This window comes from Ciona robusta, chromosome 2, assembly GCF_009617815.1.
Source record: "Ciona robusta chromosome 2, ASM961781v2".
Classification (NCBI taxonomy): domain Eukaryota; kingdom Metazoa; phylum Chordata; class Ascidiacea; order Phlebobranchia; family Cionidae; genus Ciona; species Ciona robusta.
The window spans coordinates 4609739-4631253 of record NC_143236.1 but is presented as its reverse complement, the minus strand read 5'-3'; the positions used below and the strand labels follow the sequence as shown (position 1 = coordinate 4631253).

General features: G+C 39.7%; 1 protein-coding gene across 1 annotated transcript in view; it reads right to left on the bottom strand.

The window, feature by feature from the left end:
* The window catches only part of LOC149740384 (coronin-7-like), a 57018-nt gene that overhangs the window by 14057 nt on the left and 21446 nt on the right, over positions 1 to 21515 (bottom strand). Inside the window, exons 8-19 of the mRNA XM_089871706.1 lie at positions 10554 to 10608; positions 10381 to 10438; positions 9241 to 9386; positions 8866 to 8961; positions 8518 to 8803; positions 8036 to 8214; positions 7289 to 7484; positions 6789 to 6901; positions 6141 to 6275; positions 5663 to 5748; positions 5290 to 5431; positions 4759 to 4847 (exon numbers count right to left, since the gene is read on the bottom strand). Of these exons, the coding sequence (XP_089727832.1) occupies positions 4759 to 4847; positions 5290 to 5431; positions 5663 to 5748; positions 6141 to 6275; positions 6789 to 6901; positions 7289 to 7484; positions 8036 to 8214; positions 8518 to 8803; positions 8866 to 8961; positions 9241 to 9386; positions 10381 to 10438; positions 10554 to 10608 (1581 nt within the window). The remainder of the gene's footprint in view (positions 1 to 4758; positions 4848 to 5289; positions 5432 to 5662; positions 5749 to 6140; positions 6276 to 6788; positions 6902 to 7288; positions 7485 to 8035; positions 8215 to 8517; positions 8804 to 8865; positions 8962 to 9240; positions 9387 to 10380; positions 10439 to 10553; positions 10609 to 21515) is intronic.

Below are 21515 nucleotides of genomic sequence, written 5' to 3'. Positions count from 1 at the left end.
CAGTCACACTTAAAAAAGTAAAACAAAATTATAATAATTATACCCACAAAGTAACGTCCTTGGTAACTCGTAAGGTGGCACATATGCTGGTGTTTGAAACAGAACACCCGTGTTATAACGACTGTCGTTTTCCGGCCACGCGAAGGTAAAGTAAGTTACATTCATTCATTATATACGGTTTCGGAAACATAGTCTAGTTTTTGGAAACATAATCATACAGACTCAGAAACATAATCCCATATCTGGTAACATTATAATGTTTCGGTTTATGGTAATATTGTTTCGGAAATATTTTCTGAAACATAAAAAATCGTTCTCAAAGACGGCAAATTGTTTCGTTTATTATCGTTAATGCACGGACCTAATTGTATATTTAATAATAGGCAGTCGCGCGTACCAATTTTAAATTATTATTTTTTTGTTTTTTTCATATTTTCAGGAGCGCGTTTAAAATGCGTAAAAACACCCCGCGTTACTTTATTTTTTGTGGTAAATTCAAAAAGCGACCGTTTTATTGATTCCAAAAACTTTGCTTATTGAAATTGGTCCAGTATAGGCGGAGATATTCGTCCTCAAACAGTGATCTCTAGCGCTATCCTATTTTTACTACGAGCTCCGTGATTGTGACGTAGGAACGTACTATAGGCACGTGCTGACTGATTCATTCGTGAAAGCGAAGCATGCGTTTTTTTGTTCTCTCGTTTTTCGCTGAAAACACTGCCTCTCGCCTTTCAGAATGAGAGCGGCCACGCTTCAACAATTTTGTCACGTGTTTTGTCACGTTCGTAGTACACTTCTCATTTTTTCGCCATGCAACTTTCAAATCAGCTTTATGAATTTCACGGTGTTTGAGCTGGAGTATCTTTGGTTATACTGAACCGATTAAAACAAGTAAGGTGTCGTTGGAATTAGAAAAACACACTCTATATATTAAAGCGATGTACATTTGGGGTGTGTTTAGGCCCTTTAAGCGAGAAGCACCAACTACATTACTAAACCACTTTACAACCGTCTTGCCCGCTAATAACTGTTTCGTCACAATCCTAATTGTAATGTCATACACTGCCGTAGCTCCGTGCATATAGGCGCCGGTGTCTTGATATATTCGTTCCGATTGGTATATTTGTATTGCGCATGCGCCGCGACTCCAATATGACCATCCGGTCCAAATTTATTACCACCCTCCGTTGAAAACGTTGCAGACTTTTACACGTTGGAACTTTAGCTTTTGATTTAAAGTCAACAGAACTAAGTTGAGTGTTATTTGTGCCTAGAATAATTTGAGATTAGTAAAACTAACAAATTTCTCAAACAGGATGGCTTACATAACACCATACCTTTCTCATTCATTGTAAACTTACATAAACAAAATCAGCTGTGTATAATACAAACAAAATATTTCCCCCAGGTGATCAAAAATAAACAATGCTAATTTCGAACTAAACTCTTTGTTTTTGCTTTACAATTACATAATAGAAAAATACTAACATAGTCAAGTGTAACAACGAAGTGATTTGAGTGTTTATTTCATTAATGATAATTATCGGCACAGCATGATGTCTGATGTGATTAGACATAGCGACGCCGAAACAGTGCAGATGGTACAAATGTACCTTGAAACGGTGCAAAATGTGTTTCGTTTTGCCCAGGAACGTATTTTAGCCGGTACGTATTTATTAGAGCCCGTATATAAGTTCCGACCTACAGGGCATGCGCAGTAGCGTCACGGCGCATGCGCAATAGCGCCCGGTACAAATATATCAGTCGAAACGAATATATATAGACACCAGCTTTTTGAAAAGTAGTGCGGAGGCGAAGTCGATTATTACGTAACACAGTTGTGACGTCATAATACTTCGGTGTGATTACTCATGACTTTGGAACGACTCTAAAACAGCCGAAAGTGAGCTATAGTACTGGTATTAGTGTCGTAATGCTACCGCAAAGTTCTATCATTTTATCAAACAATCAATTTATTTCAGTGCAATTGATATTAAGTTAATGCGGTAATACAGTGACTATATGCGCCACAATTTCTTTAAAAACAAAAATGTTACGAATATTTTTGTGTGATGAACAGTTGTAATCAAGTAAAGAAAACAGAAAACGTTTTCGTGATCACTATACTGCCTTACATTTCCGTAGGATCGTCTGGTCTGTTCATGAAATAATGCTATTTGTGTCGATTAAAACGTCACAATCGAAATTTTAAAAATGGCTTTTTGTAACTTAGGTGTTTTTAGGGTATTGCGTCCTACCAACCATTGCTGTTGCATTACAGACACGAGTATATTGACAATCTTGCGCAAGCCCAGTAGTACACCTGCAAGTAAAGCGAATTCATTACGTCAGAGGCGTTATTGTGATGTAACTGATTATCGTACTGCATAATAGTAAACATATATTGAATGCATGTATTATATAAGATTGTAAAACCGTCGTTAGTTTCCTTGATAAGACACCATTTTTCTCGTTAGGTGGCAGTACATTTATGTATTTTGAATTTAAGCAACTAAAACCAGCACTACAAAGTGTTAAAGGGTATAAAAAAAACGAATTAAAAAATAAACTAATTATATAACAAAAGTTAAATCACTTAAAACAACATCGAATATAAACTTTCCCGCCCTATACTCAGTTTGTAAAGGCACTTATGACACCATTTCTACCGGGTTCCCAACCTTGTTAACTCTTTTAAAAGTTTTTTTTTGTTTACTTACAGTCTTAAAATGCGTAAAAACAACCCGCGTTACTTTTATTTTTTGTGGTAAATTCAAAAAGCGACCGTTTTATTGATTCCAAAAATACTTTGCTTTTTGAAATTGGACCAGTATAGGCGGAGATATTCGTCCTCAAACAGTGATCTCTAGCGCTATCCTATTTTTACTACGAGCTCCGTGATTGTGACGTAGGAACGTACTAGGCACGTGACTGATTCATTCGTGAAAGCGAAGCATGCGTTTTTTTGTTCTCTCGTTTTTCGCTGAAAACACTGCCTCTCGCCTTTCAGAATGAGAGCGGCCACACTTCAACAATTTTGTCACGTGCGTAGTACACTTTTAAATTCTTTCGCCACGCAGCTTTCAAATCAGTTTTATGAATTTCACGGTGTTTGAGCTGGAATATCTTGGGTTATACAGGACCGATTAAAACAAGTAAGGTGTCGTTGGAATTAGAAAAACACACTCTATCTATTAAAGCGATGTACATTTGGGTGTGTTTAGGCTCTTTAAACAAAGTTCATTTTTTTGTGATCGACACGTGTAAGGGGATATAATTGAATTCTTGGGCAGTGGCAAGGTTATTAAACTTACAAATAATACTCCGAACACCAAACATAATCAGAAACATATTCCCATATTTAGTAACATTATAATGTTTCGGTTTGTAGTAATAATGTCTTGGAAACATAATAATTTTTCAGAAACAATATTCTGTTTCTGGTGTGGTAACTATGTTAGCAAGGACAGTCCTTATTACACGGTTGTTTTACTCATTAGTGACCACTGGGTTGGAGAACATTTGTCGTTAAGTGTCTTGCCCAAGAACCCATACGCCCACACGGCCACACTATTAGCAGCTACAAGCGTTCAACCCGCAACCTTAACGTCCGAGGCAGGCGCGTTAACCACTGTAACATGGCGCAGACGAAAGTTTCAGAAACATAATACTATTCAGAAACATTATTATGTTTCTAGTATGGTAATAATGTTTCGGAAACATAATATGTACAATTTCAGAAACATTATTATGTTTCTAGTGTGATAATAATGTTTCGGAAACATAATACCATTTCAGAAACATTATTATGTTTCTAGTTTCTGGTGTTGTATTATGTTTCGGAAACATAATGCCATTTCAGAAACATATTATGTTTCTGGTGTTGTATTAGGTTTCGGAAACATAATGCCATTTCAGAAACATTATTATGTTTCTGGTGTTGTTTTAGGTTTCGGAAACATAATGCCATTTCAGAAACATTATTATGTTTCTGGTGTTGTATTAGGTTTCGGAAACATAATGCCATTTCAGAAACATTATTATGTTTCTGGTGTTGTATTAGGTTTCGGAAACATAATACCATTTCAGAAACATTATTATGTTTCTGGTGTTGTTTTAGGTTTCGGAAACATAATGCCATTTCAGAAACATTATTATGTTTCTGGTGTTGTATTAGGTTTCGGAAACATAATGCCATTTCAGAAACATTATTATGTTTCTGGTGTTGTATTAGGTTTCGGAAACATAATGTCATTTCAGAAACATTATTATGTTTCTGGTGTTGTATTAGGTTTCGGAAACATAATGTCATTTCAGAAACATTATTATGTTTCTGGTGTTGTATTAGGTTTCGGAAACATAATACCATTTCAGAAACATTATTATGTTTCTAGTGTTGTATTATGTTTCGGAAACATAATACCATTTTTAGAAACATTATTATGTTTCTAGGGTATCGAAACTGTTCAGTTTTAAAAATGCGAAAAAATATGCTCTTTGTTGCCACCTAATGAAATTTTTTTGTACTTAAGTTTCGGAAACATTATGTATTAATTTTGCTAAAACCTTATGTTTCTGGATTTTGTTTCGGAAACATAATTCAACCAAGGTATTAGGTTTCGATTCCAGGGATTATGTTTCTGGATTATGTTTCTAGAAACTTTATCTTTGAATTAGAAACATTATACACGCCTGAGAAACGAAAATAGAAACATAATACCGACTCCCTATGCTTAAGTATAGGGTGAACAATTCCCTTGATGCATTTTATCTGAAGTGAAGGTGTTTAGTTGATGTAGGTGAGGTTCGGTCGGCGAGACCTCGAATGAGTGCATGGTGGTATCGCCCTGGTAAAATAGTAATAACTAGATTTGTATATTGGATTACGGTAGCGAAGATTGAAAAATATTTTAAACGAAAATTTAGGATACGGCGACCTGATAACAGTTGGAAAAAACACGCTTTAGTTTAAAAAAAAAATTGATTTGACATTTAATTAAAAGCAAAAAACGTGGTCGCTACACCCAACAGACAAAAAACGAGCCGTTTATCTTTAATTAAGTTAAAATTCTAATGAAAAACAAAAGCGTGTGTAAAGACACGACCCGTACAATGGCCTTAAAAAGAGTTTATTTAAAGAACGGACCATGATGAAAACAAAACTCCTGGAAAATTTTTTTAACAATTTTTTTGTTAAGTGCTGCTGTTATATAGCGTGCTTTGGTACCGAATTTTTGCCACGCATATAATTCTATACGTTTTATCAATTTTTAAAAATTTCTTTCCTACCTTCCCGGTTACAAACAGTGTGCTACTATCTTCATCATAATGTGGTATTAATGTGGAGGGGGATCCCCCAAGGTCTTGAGATTCCACTTGACCGCGATCCATGTCTGTGACGTCATAAACGGCAATTTCACGAGCTCCACTTCTAAAAAGGACAAAAATATTTTTATTAAAAAAAGATAGTTTTCATATTTAAAATCAGGTTTTCTTTCATATTTAAAAAAAGTTTTCTCATTTAAAAAAACAGAAAGTCTTCTCATTATAAAACAGAAATTTTCGTCTTAAAAAAACGCAGAAATTTTTCTCATTAAAAAAACAAAAATGTTTTCTTATTAAAACAGAAAGGTTCTCCAACTTCCTAATAAAAATGTCTCACTTAAAACCAGACGAAATCAGAAGTTGGTCCGAGCAAGCCCACACGATTCTACCGCCTCTGCTGCTGCCCTCAGAACCCGTGGCAACCTAAGATTTAAGTCGATCGTTAAAGGTTGTTATACATTAGTGGATATCAAAGTATTAAATAGTGGTATGCGTTCTAAGCTCAGTCGAAAGGACCTATACGAAAAAGTCTTAAAAAATACATATATATATACATATTTTTTTATTCTTCTATATACGAATACGATAACGAAGGTCGAATTCATTTATCCAGAGAAATAAAAAAGCAGGAGGAGTCGTTAAGTGGACGCTACGAGTAAAAACCACTGAAAGTAAAATTAAATCAAAATACATGGCTGCTAAACCCATTTAAAAAAAATAGGTATATTGACTGTTATAAAAATTGATACACTTAAAATATTCTTGGTGTCCTATAATAAATATGTCGTCGAATATTGCCATTATGTTACACCTACCTTTATTGGTTCAGTAGAAGACCTAGGATCGTATATTCTTATCTTGTTGTCTTTGCACATGGATGCTATGTACTTGCCATCGCTGCTCCACGATATATTAAGAATCTCGTCTTCGTGGCCGGTCAGTGTTATACACTGGAATTAACAAAGTGTTTGGTCATGTACATATAGTAGGGTGGGGTAAGATGATACACAAATACATGTAGTAGGGTGGGGTAAGGTAATACATAAATACATAGATTAAGTTGGGGTAAGATGGGACGTGTTTTTAGTCTCTTTTCTCGTCCCATTTGGTAGTGAATAAACAATATTTATAGAATTATATGACTGTAGACCCGCGACTCTAAAACAGCATTGTTATTTGTGAAAAAAAGGATCAGGAAATATCTCATCTTACCCCATAGTGCTATATCTATACGTATGACAAATGTATCACACAACGGTAAAAAAACATTTTTGTTAGTGTTACTGGTTAGTTATAAAATGAAACTATAAAAGTAACTTCGGTTCACATACAACTCCTGCAAACGTTTTATCAAGATTTTCCTGTTTGGCTAAACAAAAATATGAAGTTGTTATAAAGTCCTAAATATAGTTGTTATAAAAACATCAATTTCTTGCCACAAAACGATTGCGTATATTTCTTACATTTTCCTGAGATTCCAGATCCCATATTTTGATGGTGGAATCCGAAGATGCAGAAGCGAGGATCCCGGATGCGAGAGGATGAAACCGGACGCAGATTACCTTATTGTAGTGACCTGTGTATGGTAATAGGATTTTCAACAAGTATAATTTATGCAAATTGTAAGATTCAGACAATCCTGGTCTAAATTTCGTTGCTAGCTTGATAGACTGAATGAATGATTAGAACAGTGCACATCAGTGACTTTCTGAACTACCTGTACATCTAACCAATACAGTTTCAAGCGGTAAATGAGAAAAAAAATCCCCAAGAAATTAGTATGACTTGTAATAAATTCCGCGTATCTGACCCTGATCCGATGTTCATATATTCTACTAGCGGTTGGACTTTGTTGGTTACGTTTTCGTACCACCAGATTATTACTATAATTAGTAAATAGGAAAAAAATCTGCCACAAAGTAATAAAAGAAAATCTGTCAAGAAATTCAACTGCGAAGATTACCTGAAAGAGAAAATGATTCTTCCGAAACAACTTCCTTTAAACCTCCTTCAGGTATCTCCCACACTTTGATCTTCCCATTTTCAAGACCTACGGCGATTCTGTGAGAGTTGAACGGATCCCACCGCATGTCAGTGACTGCTGCGGTGTTCTGGAGGCTGGGTGGGTCCGAAGAAGGAAGTCGCCCGATTTTTGATAACTAGAAAAACATTAAAAAAACTTAGGTGAAAAAGATGCGATTATTGCGGAGTTTGCATCTAGTTAAAAAGTAAACTTCAAAGAAATATTGAAGCTAATATACAAGCATAAATATAACTTGCTTGATCCTCCCAACGACAGTCGTTTTAACACGAATGTTCTGTTTCATGTACCTTGTGCCCGCTTGCGAGTTACCACGTGTATGTAACTTTGTGGTGATTATTTTGTATATGGCTGACAATTTAAACTACTCGTTAGGGGCCACTGGGTTGGAGAAATTGCCGTCAAGTGTCTTGCACAAAAACACATACACCCACAATGGTAGCAGACACGAGCCTTGAACCTGTAACTGGGCTAAAGGGATGCGCGCTAACGAACTGCGCAAGGGTGCCTATCTAATAATCAGTGAATAAAGTGCTGATAACATACTGGTTGCATCGCGAGTAATATTAAAAAAATATGTTATTTTTTTTAGCAATATTTATATACATATAATATATATATATATATATATATATATATAAATTAAACAACTTTTACTGAAGGAATTACCTCCCATATTGCGACGTGGCCACCAGGTGTGGATAGAGGAAACGCCACACGTTCAGTGTTGATATGGAAACCATCACAAGATCCTGATAACGAGGTGTTCAGCTTTGGTATGTTGGTTATATGGGTGGTGGGGTGAAGCACTGTACCCGTCCAGTGACGAAATTTGGACTGGCGGACACCTGTCACGTGATGGGGTTAAATTGATTCGTTTAATTGTTTTTCGATTCTCGTTTCATAAGTACCAAAGCTAGTTATATGAAAGCATGAATATATGAATATACATGAATAGATAGAAAAACGCCAGTCGTTATAACACGAATGTTCTGTTTCATACACCCTCTGCCAGCTTACGAGTTACCGCGTATGTAACTTTGTGGGTGATTTTTTTTAAAGGAAATATATAACAGGAAAACTTAACTTGTATCAAATGTTGCGTTTTTTTATTAAAGTTTTATTCAGAACTTTATTAAAGTCTTACTTACCAGCAAAGGGTTTTGCAACAACGGCAGAAGCAGTGGGTTTCGGTTTCTCAACTTCAACCTTTTTCTCTGGTGCCGGTAGCTTACTCTCGCTTGGTGGCGGTGGTGAGCTACTAGCAACTTTCTTGGTGTCAGTAGGGGTTGTGTTTTTAACTACTTCGGCCGCTTGTGCGGCTGGTTCCGTTGGTTCCGCTGGTGCCGCTGGTGCCGCTGGTGCGGCTACCGTTGGTGCATTCTGCGAAACGCGTAATGGCTTCCGAGTACTCGGATCCAGGCTCGTCTTGGTCCTCTGTGATGCAGTACGTGTGATTACTGTTATCAATGTAATTCGAATTATTAGTTATGATTCACCTGTCCGTTGGTCCCGGATAACCAATTCTCTGCTGTCAATACGATTTCGTCTGAATCGGTGTCAGGATAAAGCTCGCTTATAAAATCCCTGTGTGACTTAAAAAAAAATCGACTTTTATAAAATAAAAACTATATCACATTTTTCAAGCTACAGTAAAACAAATGAATGTTTTTTTTACAAAAGCTTCACAGTTATGATAGGCGCTGTTAGTGATAATTAGTTTCTTCGATAAACGGCAAATGGACAAGTTACACTAGTATTACAGCTATTTTTTAAAAAATAGTAGCTTTTATTGAGTATCATTTCACCCCTTTAAAGACAACCTGAATAGATCGTTAAAACGTCGTTTGCTAAAATACGATGAAGGTGGTTACCTTTCTTGGGACCTCTATTTTCACCGGTACAATCTGCCGAGCACATAGTTGCATGAGTCGGTCCACCTCACACGACATAACGTCCACTGCGAGCTTCGGTAGGATGCCCATGCCTTTGCTCTGGTCCGGCAACATGGTTTGGCTCGCTGAGAAATATGTGATATTGTTTCGCTATTTTTATACAGAAATATAACGATGGTAAATGTAATATATAAATTTTTTTTCAGTTAAAAGCGCCAATGAAATATTTACTTAAATGGTAGTTTATTTTGACGTTATTTAGAAACAAATGCTTTAAAAGTTTAAGATTTTTTATATAGTAGAGTGGTGGAAGACGGGACACCATTAGCACATACTATCCAAATATTTTAATCGTGTTTAAAACAATTACCAACGGTCTATGGGAGTTATGAGAGTTCGGTTTTATATTTCTTTGAATGTTCTTTGTTTACTAACAAATGGGATGCCAAAATAGAATAAAAATGTATCCCGTCTTCCCCCGCCCTACTATAAAAAAAGTTAAAATTAGTCTTCGCTTCAATGCTTGTCAACTATATAAAGAGCCCACCCTAACCGCTGTAGATTGATTGCTTTAAATAATGTTCATGAGTTTTGCAGTAGAACTGACGGGATATTTTCGTTTAAGATAATCGCTTTTGACGTGTCTTCTGCTAAACATCGAACAAACAAACACGCCGATGGGTTAGAGCGGTAATTGTAGTCTGTTCAAACGTAAACACGAAGTTCGAAACGGTGCCGTAATCGAATTACCATCTCCGACTTATCTCTGAAGTTTAGGCCGACCCTTGACTAAGCCCCGCTGTCTGTAGTGGGACAGCGGGCCTGTTTATGCAGCCCAATTTGGTTGAGAGTAATCGTTTTTTTCGGCGAAATTCGCCTATTAATGGGAAGATGTAAAACACTGTGTCCAATCAGTGTTTTACGGTCCATTAGCCTGGTTTTCGTGCAACGAGACGAACCAAAACACAGACCGTTTCTATTGCGGGTTGAGTACAAGTGCAAACACCGGTCAGTGTTGCCGGTAAGGAAAAACTATACATTAGTAGAACTAGCGGTTAAAGAAGTCGGAAACACTGTAGAATCCCGGCATAAAATAAACGAAGGAAGCACCGATATTACCTTGACTGATCAACTCTGTACCGTCCACAACTTCGAGTATGGAGAGTGAGGAATCGCCCTGTGGGTAAAGGAATCAATTTGAGCTGATGTAGCAACGTGTGTGTGGGAAACATTTACACGACAAAAACACTTCCAGACTGCACATAATTTTCAATAGTATGAGGTCAACCAACCTTTCCTGCCAGGAAAATGAGCTTCGCGTCAGCATCGTAGAACGGCATCAGTACCCTGCGTATAATGGCCAATTAGAAATCATTTTCGTTGCGTGCCGACGTGTTGGTGGGGAAATGTCAAACTTGGCTTTAAATCGGGCAACGTTTTGAACGATGCGCGTGGTTGGAGGCAATTAGGTTCGTGGCACGCGAACGGTTTATAAGAGGCTAATCGCCCTAGAAAGAATGCCGAAAATAGGCCTTTTTAAATAACAAAGCAACCAGTAAATCGGCTGAACATACGACTTCAAGAGCAAGAAAATGACCACAACCTACAAGGCGGTCTCTATAATGGCAACGGCGCCGGGCAAGCGGGAGGATTTGATTAGCGGCGAAAATTCGAGGATTTTGATGGAAGAACCGACACCGCATTCCTGTATGATGGGCCGGCCACCTTGAACGAGCTAATGGAACCGCTGGTGCAGAAATGCAACGCGTCCGTTTGCGGTGCTTTCATCGAATCAAGATATTCTAAATCGAGCGCTTTCATGGTTATAGAATCGAAATTGCGGTCGAATGAAAAATGGTCGCGTTTTGCAGCGGCTAACGAAAGTGGCTCACAGCCAAGCGTCGCATTATCGTTGTTCCATTAGATCCGCTAGCATATTATCATTCCATGTTATGCCTTAAAATAAGAACCACGTAGAAAAAAACATAGAATAGATCGCGGTGCAACTCATGTTGTATTGTTTTTCATGTATACCATAATTTACTATAAAATTACAACAAAAAATAACTGTCTTTGTATATGATTTCACCTAAAAATCAAAACACTCATTTTTTGACAGCACAACACCAACAGTCTCACGGGTGCTACACATCAGTTAAATCACCCAAGGTCGACCCTGTGTTGTGAGATCCACTTTCCCGCGAGCGGGTTCTTTGTAACCGGACGCTCTCAATCTGTCCCTGTGTAACCGCGGGATCAGGTGACCACGGTTTACACCCTGTGACCAAAAGCGGTGGTTAGCAGTCACGGGTCAGTAAAAAACTATTTCGGGGTCGTCGCTTTTACCCCGGCAGTTTAACGTCTTGCGCTTCGCGAGGAATCTACGGTGGCTCGGTCACGTGCCGTCACGCTTTACTAGCTCCATTCTCGGTGTTTGGTTACAGCACCGCAGAGGTTTAGCAACGCAGGCAAGCTTCTTGCATGAGCGCTCGTAAGTTCCTCTCCAACGAGCAGTGCTTTTTTAACTAAAGCAACTGAATGATGGTGTAGCCTTTATTGGCTTTCTCTGGAGTTATTGAACTATCAACATGTGCACTTTGCTTCAGTGGTCATGTAACTTTACGTAACCAAGTTTCAGTTATCCGGGATCCTGTTACATTGATCGGCAAGGGACAGGTCGTCGAATTAACGTTCTTTACACAATTCTTATGCCTGGTGAATCAGCGCCGTACAGATAAACTATTTACGGGCACCCTGTGGACCTGACCGTGTCGGTTTGGCGGAGACGGAATCCCGAAGTGGCTGAAACGGAAACGAACGGCGAAAATCCGTCCACCGTCTGTTTGACAACAATTCCCACATTCACTGGCGCAGACGACTATACTTCACAAACGGTTGATTATTTTTGTGTCCGTTTCATCACGAATTTGAGTCGCGCGAGGCAGTAAATCAACGCGAAGAGTCCCTACTGTCATGCTAATGGTGTGGCGGTATACACGACCGGTCACTCGGAACGCCGATATTACAAGGGAACGGTAGGCGCCTCCCGCTTTCCGTTTCGAGCAATAAGAAATTATTGCGGAAACAAAGCTAGTTAAAGCCTGTTTTCCGTCACTTTATAAAGAACGGAGAACCTCGGAAATCCGGGGAGGCGCGCGCACTATGGCGATGAATTAAATGTTTTGCCGCGGGTTTTAAAACGAATCAATTACTCCAAAGAACCGTGTGATTTTGCGAGCCACCGCATATTAATATAGGGAGTCGTCCATTTAATAGTCACTGTCCGACAAAGGGTCGTGATTTAATGAGGTTTACTTTGGCCAGACAGGAAATAAATATTCCAGTTCTCGTGGGCCACTGTATAAAAATCGTTGACCGAGAGTTATACGCGGGCGTTGAAATGTTCGCCTGCAGGTGCGAGTTCGCTCTATGACCGGTGTTGAACAATGGTCCGAGGTGTTTTGTTTTTACACCGTGGACGAATTTTGTTTGCGTTACAGTTTGTTTTCCTGTTTATTGTTTGAGTTTTTGTGTGTAATCCGGTTTGTAATGCGCGAAAACAGAAACCGCGTTGAAATATAAACAAGCAACACGTCAAAGGCAACCATAATTGACCGTATACATCTCAATACTTTTGAAAGGCGAAGCACCACTTAAAATCGCTTATTTTTAGCGAGCTTTCGTAGGCAACTAATTTTTCCATCAATAACCATCCGCGATTTACAAGCACTGTATCCAAGGCCCGAGACCGCTCATAATTTATGTTTGCTTATTCTGCGAGTGATCCCAAATGAAACGGACGCCTCCGCCGAAAGTGAAGGTAATGACACGGGGCCTTTGTTGGGGCGGCAAGTGCGTGTTCCGCCTGCGCCGCCAGACGATGTTTTGGCGGATGGAACGTCAACAGCGTCACGGGAGATGACTTGGAAAAAGCAGGCCCGAAGTTCAAAGCCGAATAAACAATATAACTGGGGCTTAAGAAGCCGAGTGGCCGAGTAGTTTGGATGAAGAAAGCGGGCAATCTTTTTTAATTTAGGTTTTTTAATCAGTTTTCGACTTCAAAAACTCTTCAAAACAAGATCACGTTTTTAAATAGAAAGCTCCTACGTCGAAAGAATTCGCCCAAATTGCTCTGCGTGTCTTTTAAACACAGTATTACGTCAGCGAAGGTGGCGATCGCGAAACCGGCGTTCCACTTTCGTGGGTAAAAATCAACAGCAGGTGCGAAAACGCATCGGGCGGGGTTCACAAGTCGCTCAGCTTACTGGTCACCCGCGTGTGTTTGTTTCCAAACGATCCGATCTGTGACGTCACAATAGGGGCAAAAGACACGGGAGAAACAAGGTCGATCGATGACATATCAAGACCACATTGTGTGCACATAACGATGGTCGTACATTACTGTTGGGCGTCGAAAATTAAACTTGTGATTCTAAACAAAACCGCGACTTCGCCTTTATTTCTTTAGCACAAAACCGTGTAGGATCGCAAACAAAGAGGATATAATCCGATATTCGACAACCATTGAAAGACTGTTTTCACATTTTGAGTACCCATGTTCCTTATATGGACATTTTAAAATGTTTTCCAAATAAATGTGACACTAACTGAGAAGAAAAACTCTTCTTGGTGTGTAAATCGCAGACTGTGCGGAAATCAAGAGATATATTATTTCTATGGCGAGTTATGAATAGAAATGACGTCATAATTGACGTAGGAGGAATGGGGGAAATTAAAATAGTACGAATGTAATACGTGTGGTTGCTGGCGGTATTGCGGCCGAAGGTTATAAATTATCATTGCGAAAAGGTTTTGGACGCTAATGTACCAAAATAGACGTTTCCACGAAATGATCGATGCAGCATAACCGCAGAAGTTGTGTATGTGTTTAACTGAAAAAATAGAGAATAGTGCTGGCTTATACAGCTTCCTAGAAACCGGAGATGGAAAAATCTTCTGATTTGAATCTGATTCGCCTTGTATTCTACAAAACACTGCATGGTAACACTGAAAATAAAAATATATGGAAGCACTGGGCAGTATCCACACACGAGTACATAAGCGTTATGGAATGCTTTGACAGCTATACGATGCTAAGCAGATCACTTTCGGATCCGCGACGACAGGCCTGCTTACGTATGCGTGATGATGTCACGAAGATCGACAATCTCGATTGTGAGATAATAAACGATAAACTTGATCTGGTGGATCAATAAACCGGGAATAAGCGGTCGCGGTTTAGGATGAAACAAAATCCTCTAAAATTTCCGAAATATGAAAAATTGAGAAATGACGTCAGTATAGGGTTGTCTTCACAACCCTATAACGTCAGTAAATGGAAATGAACACAAACCGCACACGCGTGACAACGAAATAATATACGTATGAAGATTGGTAATGGATACGAAGTTAAAAGGATTCAGACAAATAAGTTTCGCGACAAAATGACCGGCACTGTTGGCGACGCTGTACCCAAGGGAAAATCTAGATCGGGTCTAATATTCATTCTCCCTTTGAGGTAAAAGTAGGCGAAGTATTAATTTTCGTAGATATGTCTGGTTAAAGGAATTGTTTTATTTAAAAGTAAAAGTGAAATAAATAATAACTTTCATCCACCTCTGGGTAAAACTGGCTTACAATACAGCGGGACTCTAATGCCGAAAAAAAAAGGATCAAAATTTCGTTTTAAAAAATGCATAAGCACTACCATATATGTGATGAGCACTTGCAAGATTTTACAAATGCTTCTTAAAAAATAACTAGAACATTGAAGTTTTAAAACCGAACTTTTGACCGGCGGGGGTGAATAGTTAAGGTCTTCGGCTGCACGGTAATGTACGACCCGCTATTCCAGATGAGATGTGGTATCTATCAGCATGTTATGTAGAACGCGTGGTGCAGCTGGATCAACCCTGCGCTCATAGGATGATGGCGTCGGAAGATTAACGACGGGCGAGGCGTTGGCTTTGTTACGTCACAGTCAACTGAAAAGCGACGGGACGTTCGAGATGTAGTGACGGTCCGTTGTGTCGATTATTACTATCAATCATATCGAAGTTTCCAAAGGAGGCAATTTAAAATCGGTAATGGTGAATGGGGAATGCCTGTGTGGGTTAAGTAGGTCAGCGATTGAGGTCCTGCGCGTGCAGTAAACAAGGGGTGTACGAACTGATGCGGCAATATTAACAAGCGGCGATCGGATTAACGAAGTTAAAATAACCCGCGACTGCGTGGGGGGCGTTTTGCTGTACCAACAGCACATTGCATAGTGGAGAAAGTGAATGGTATGGGATTGGGGCTTTCAACAGCGCCGCGACGACCATTGTCGAGGTGGGGACTGTGGTGATGGACGTGGCGTGCCGGGATCCTTATATTGAACCGCTTAACGGACGGGTGATGACGGCCGAGATAAGGTAGGGGTCATAGGTTGGCCGGCTCGATAAATGGGTAGGCTCGAAAGGACAAGCAAAGCGCCATGGCGTTTCAGGCGTGCTGAAATCCTGTGTTAATAGATTACGAGCAAACGGTGATCCCCGAGTCGTGACGTAGGAAGTTCAGGCACGTTGACGCGAACCCTAAAACAACAGGATCCAGTGCGAAGCGGTTTTGACTGGTTCACATGCTGCCGCGGTAGGTGGTCCAGTCGCTCAAGCAACGGAGTCAGCTATTTGCGTCTGGAAGCCGCATTTTTCGTTGTCCTGCGTCACCGCAAGTTATTCAATATTGTCAACAAGTTGAAAAATGCAAGGGCACTCTACTAAGTTTCGTAAATGCAAAATATGCAAAGGGACTCTAACCGGGTATCAGAGAAATAGAAACTGAAGTTTCCCGCAATACTGGGCGGGTTGGTAAGTTATGACATATCACACAGACGGCCCGTAAGCACGGATAATGGGATAACAAAACAAACTGATATGACAAGGATTACAAATAGGCTGCGTAGATTAATGTGCTGTGAACTGTCATTGGTTGCGGGTTTGGCTAAAACGAATCAGCGTGGTAAAGTTTATAAACAATTTCATTTGTAATGCTGAATGCAAGCCATTTGTTACTCTAAGCAACGCTGCAATTGGCGTGCGTTTTAAACACAACAACCTTTTGCGCAGCGAGAGGTCGTTTATTGGGGGGGTTCTGTACGCGCTAGTGAGTGGAGGCTCTCTTTCAAGATCGAGAGTCAAAATTAAACTTTCGTGGAATGAAAAGCGGCGCCGGTGATGATAAGCAGACCAACGGGTAGCACCAACATACGACCGTACCAACAATTTAATGAAACAGGAATGGGGAGTGGCACGAGCTGCTTTCCATAAATTTTCTATTTTGCTCTTTTAAAGTGAACTAAATGGGCGAGGCCTGCCATATTTACTCAGTTTGGTATTTGTTTTACTTCGTATTGTTCTACGTTTAGACTAAAAATGTCTACTTTATGACTTGGATATGGTATAAACAGTTTTAAATTGGGCTTAAGAGATTTTTATGCAGAATCATGCATAACTGGCTCGTAAAAACTTAGATTAAACGGATTTATTTACGCAAATTGTCACACTACAACAAACGACAAAGTAATTTGGTCGTTAATTTCAAACCGGTAAACCAAAAACCAAAAAAAGGGTTGAACAATTACATTCATCGTGATTATCTTCTGCATTTAAGCGGAATTTAGTAAAACGACCCCGGATGTTGAAGCATATCAGCCATTTAATACTCCCATCAGTTTATTAATAACCCGCGAATACATCGAAAGTGGGTTTGAAAAATTGCTGACGCTGAACCTTGCCTATGACGTTATGGTTCAGGAACGCGACGACCAATTTCAGGCTCAAAGCATTTGATGATTTAACGCTGCTAAATGCATAACGGGTTATATAGTTTCGGTGAGATATTTTTTTGAAGTATAAAACCGTTTTCCTTTCAACCTGTCCAATGTATCAATCGCTTTCACGCTGGTGACATTGAGGGCACTGAAAGCTGCGGATCAGTGACGGCTGCGACCGGTGTCGGATGTGATAACCCGACCTCTATATGCTGTCACTCGCGTGGCCTGTGTCACTTCTCGATAAACCGATCGACGTTTTAGGTTTATTTTGATTGCGCGAGCGACCGCTGGCAGAGCCCGATTTGTGTACGGATTTTAGAGATTTTTTAAATGTCGAACCGCGGGGTTGGTAACTTAATACGTGCACCTGCTGCAAGTCAAAACAATACAACATTAAGCCTAAAGTTCACTCGAAAGTTGAGGCGGCTTGTGGGCATCGTTTGTGCGGAAATTTTTGTATGTGCACGGGAAAGATAAGAAACCGTTATTCCGATTGTCTGGACCAAAGGCTGGGTTGTTGGATATAAAGCGGGCTTCGGTTTAGATCGAAAACGCGAATTGTGATAACAAGTTGACGCTAAACCACGCGACCACCATTGTGACGTCACGCCGGGATGTTATTTTTGAAGATCAGCAAAGAGATTAAATTGAGAGTAAAAATATGAACATAAGTGATTGAATACATTAACATCTGCTAATGGATGTATACACAAACAAGACGTTAAATTCCCCCAACGATCGTATTTTTTTTCAAAGCTCTGGCCGCTTCAGCTTTTTGTTTGAGGTTCGTTTCCGACAGTGTGTTAAAAAAAAGGGTTAATGACACAAAATCAGAACGCCTAAGTTTGCAGCGAACCACAACTCTTTAAGTCGTATTTGGTTACCTACTGATGCCGTTAATACGTCATCATAACCACTCGACCGTAACCCGTTGCTGGGTTTTTATTGGATGAAGAGACGCGCTGTGCGGAAGATTCAATGACGGCGAATGGTAATTGGTTTAGGTACGTGGAGTGGGATGAATGGCCGCTCATAATGTGCGAATCAAGCAGTGCAGATGGGAGAACCAACGTCAGCAAATACTGCACGGGCCAATGGGATGCCGTGGGAAAGGCTGGTCCATACGCCCGTCAACCTGCTGGCATCGATGTGGTTGAAAGCTTTGCTGGAGAATTTGAAAGATTGCGAACTTGATAAGAAAATTCGGTCAGCGTAAAACGTATAACGTCGTCATTACTGGCCATAACCGCTAAAATGGATTTAAAAATGTAAACTATCGGAGAATATACAGAAACGGTCGAAACCTTAGACGAAACGATCGATATCACATATTGCCTGGAATGCCGACTTTTTAAATGTCCACGTCATACGTCCGCACCGTTGGTCCGCGGCACTATTTGGTTCGCACATGTAAAATGTAAGATAGCTAGAATATCCATCGGGGAAAGAAACGAGCGGATCGCCTGCTCGAATTAGTGGATATGGATGTTCCCACGCACATCAGCAGCGTTCGATACGGCGCAGGTTTCCCAGCCTCCCGGGCGTCGAGGGAAATTAGGATTTGCCGCCGAATTTTGTCACGTGACATCTATCGGTACAGAGGATTTAAAACGAACGTGGAATCTCAACTTGCAACGGTTGCTAGTGCAGGCGCTGCAGTTGAACAAAATTAGAAAACTAGTTAAATAGGACGGTTGTGTTTAGAATTTTCGAGAATTATCTTAACTGTCATTTAATGCGGATATGTTAGAAAAGGAATCACGACGAATATTACATTTACTCACGATTACCCAATTCCTGTTTCAAATAAAACTAACTAAATGTACGGGCATATTTGGACTTTTATCGCTTAATTATATTTGACAAACCACACCGATTGGTAATCACTCATGCATATTCATTATGACGATGCACTACGTCATAGAGAGTGCGGTTGGAGTAATTAAACAGACGAGCCCGTTCATGCCCAATATTACAAGCCAACTCGGATATTAGCATTCCAGAGGAAGTGAATGACTTAACAAACAATTTAACCGGCATCATTACGTGTGTGTTATACCGTTGCTCGGTGTTCTGTTATAGGGTGCCGGTCAATGACACGGTAAAGCGTGGGATTCATAAACTTAGAGCTGCCTTCCTTAACTGAGTGATAGTGCAACGTTTCATTTTTGAATTGTGCTAAAGCATAAGCAATCTTCTGCAGTGCTTTTGTTTGAATTTTTAACAATGTTTGAAATAAAAAGCAGTAAACACAGAAGTTGTAACTTTCTAAACAAAAATACGCGTACACAACGCAACTTTGGTCATTTTGTGACTGAAGTTGTCAAAGCAGACTTTTTCTATTGATTTTAAAGCGATTGTCATCGCGTGAAATCACTGTAATCGTGCGTGTCATTGTGTACGGCCGACAGTTCCGTTTTGCGACGTCAGATCCAGGGTAAGCATGACGTATGAGCGATCGAATGGTGTCGTTACGTGCAGTTACGGAAATAATAGGGTATATAGGTGTAGGCTTAACGCTCTTTAAAATCAAACGTGCTGAGTTCAGAATTGAGACTAAAAATCGCATCCAAATCTCAGCACACACTCACAATATGCAATTTAACTAGTTTTCTTTGGGCAAACCTATCATTACCGTATGAACACACGCGTCGTTGTGTGAGGTCTTTTATAGCTAGCTTTTTGTGTAAAACAACGCGACGCATAAGGCTACTGTGGACCTTGCGTGGATGGTTACTCTGTCACGTGCCTTGCGGGTCTGTAATAAACTTAGCCTGATTTACCGAACCGTGTAATAGAAGTTCTGGAGACACTTCGACGCGCCACACACTTTCAACTGGCATTTCACGAACCTCAAATATAGTCACTACCTCTGTTGTGTAAGGCTGGCTGTCGCAATTAAATTTAAATGGAGATTTGGTTCTCTTAGTTGATGGAATGCCGTTCTTCGTAAACAAAACGCAAAATTGCCAAAATAAAATGAACTGAACTCGGTTGCCGTATATTAAAAATACTACATTTTCAAACAAGTTACGACACATTAATAGTTATAGCACTCTGGGGTAAGATGGGAAAGCTTTAGCACACAATCCAAATATCCTGAGCGCGTTTTAAACAATTTACAACAGTCTATGGAAGTCGGGAGGATACAGTTTTGTAATTCTTTGAATGTTCATTGTTTACTACGAAATAGGACGGGAAAACAGAATAAAAAAAGTCCCGTTTTTCCCACCTTACTATTATATATTTAAACCATTCGTTATATCACTTTGGTCGACTTGTGTTTAAGCATTTATAGAGTTAGAAGAAATAATTGCGAAACACAATATTTTAAACGCGGTCGTAAAATCTAACTGTGTTCAAAGCGATTTTCGGATCTCAATGTCATTCATATTGTCAGCGGAGATTATGAGAGTTTTTAAGTAAAATCGCTGAAATCTCGGAAGGAAAACGGATAAGCTAGCTTTGTGTTTGCTTTATTCGTAGTCTGTCTTTACAGACAATGTTAACTATATTAGTCTGTCTGATATACGAGCTGTACTTTACGTATTAACATACCGACGGCTTCTCGATGTACGTAAGCATGCGTTAAAATATATTTACATAACACACCACAAGAAAACAACGGTTGTTTTTAGCGAAACACACATATTTTCTAAATATTTCTGTTCGTTTTCGAAGCCCAAATACCCAGGTATAACGCTGTGATATCAGACGGAAACGTATCCGCTTACATTTGATTATAATGTGCAGTTAGCGTTGGATTTATAGCTGTAATATTTGCGGTTTAAGCGATTTAATGCGTTTTCCTTTTTCATATAACATAGCCGGCGTATACTGGTCATTGAAAAACAACGAAAACTATTTTTAGCGTTCGGATGTTTTAGTTTGAAACGCAACAACATCTCCCGGTATAGCCACTGTGACGTCACAAACGGTCACGGGTCATTTTGGTCGGATGGACGAAAGTATTGCCAGTTGGTACGATTTTGTGTCCTCATGACCAAAGGTTATTTTGGTGCTCACTGCGCAACGGGCGCCAAGACGCTACCCTAAAACGCATCTTCGCATTTAGAAAACGCGGCCCCGCATTTTGTGGATGCCTGCGGTGGGTTAATTCAAGAACAGAGGCGGCCTGCCGGGAGTATACATGCAGAGAAATTAATAATCTGTAAACCAGCCATGCTTTGGAAGATTCGATGTATGTTATCCGAAAATGAATCTGTTTTGAGAGCCGATGTGATATTTGTGGTTAGTGAATTGATATGCTGTCGAAAGCGAATTTCGTTTGGGTTTACGAGGCTAGTGTGGATTGCAATTGATGAATGCTAGTTTATCATGGTGATGGTTTTGGAACCGTTTCCATTATCGCATTGGTTAAGCCATGCGAAGTGCTACTGTAGTAAATCAACAGCAGAATAAAGTTCAACCACTTCATGCT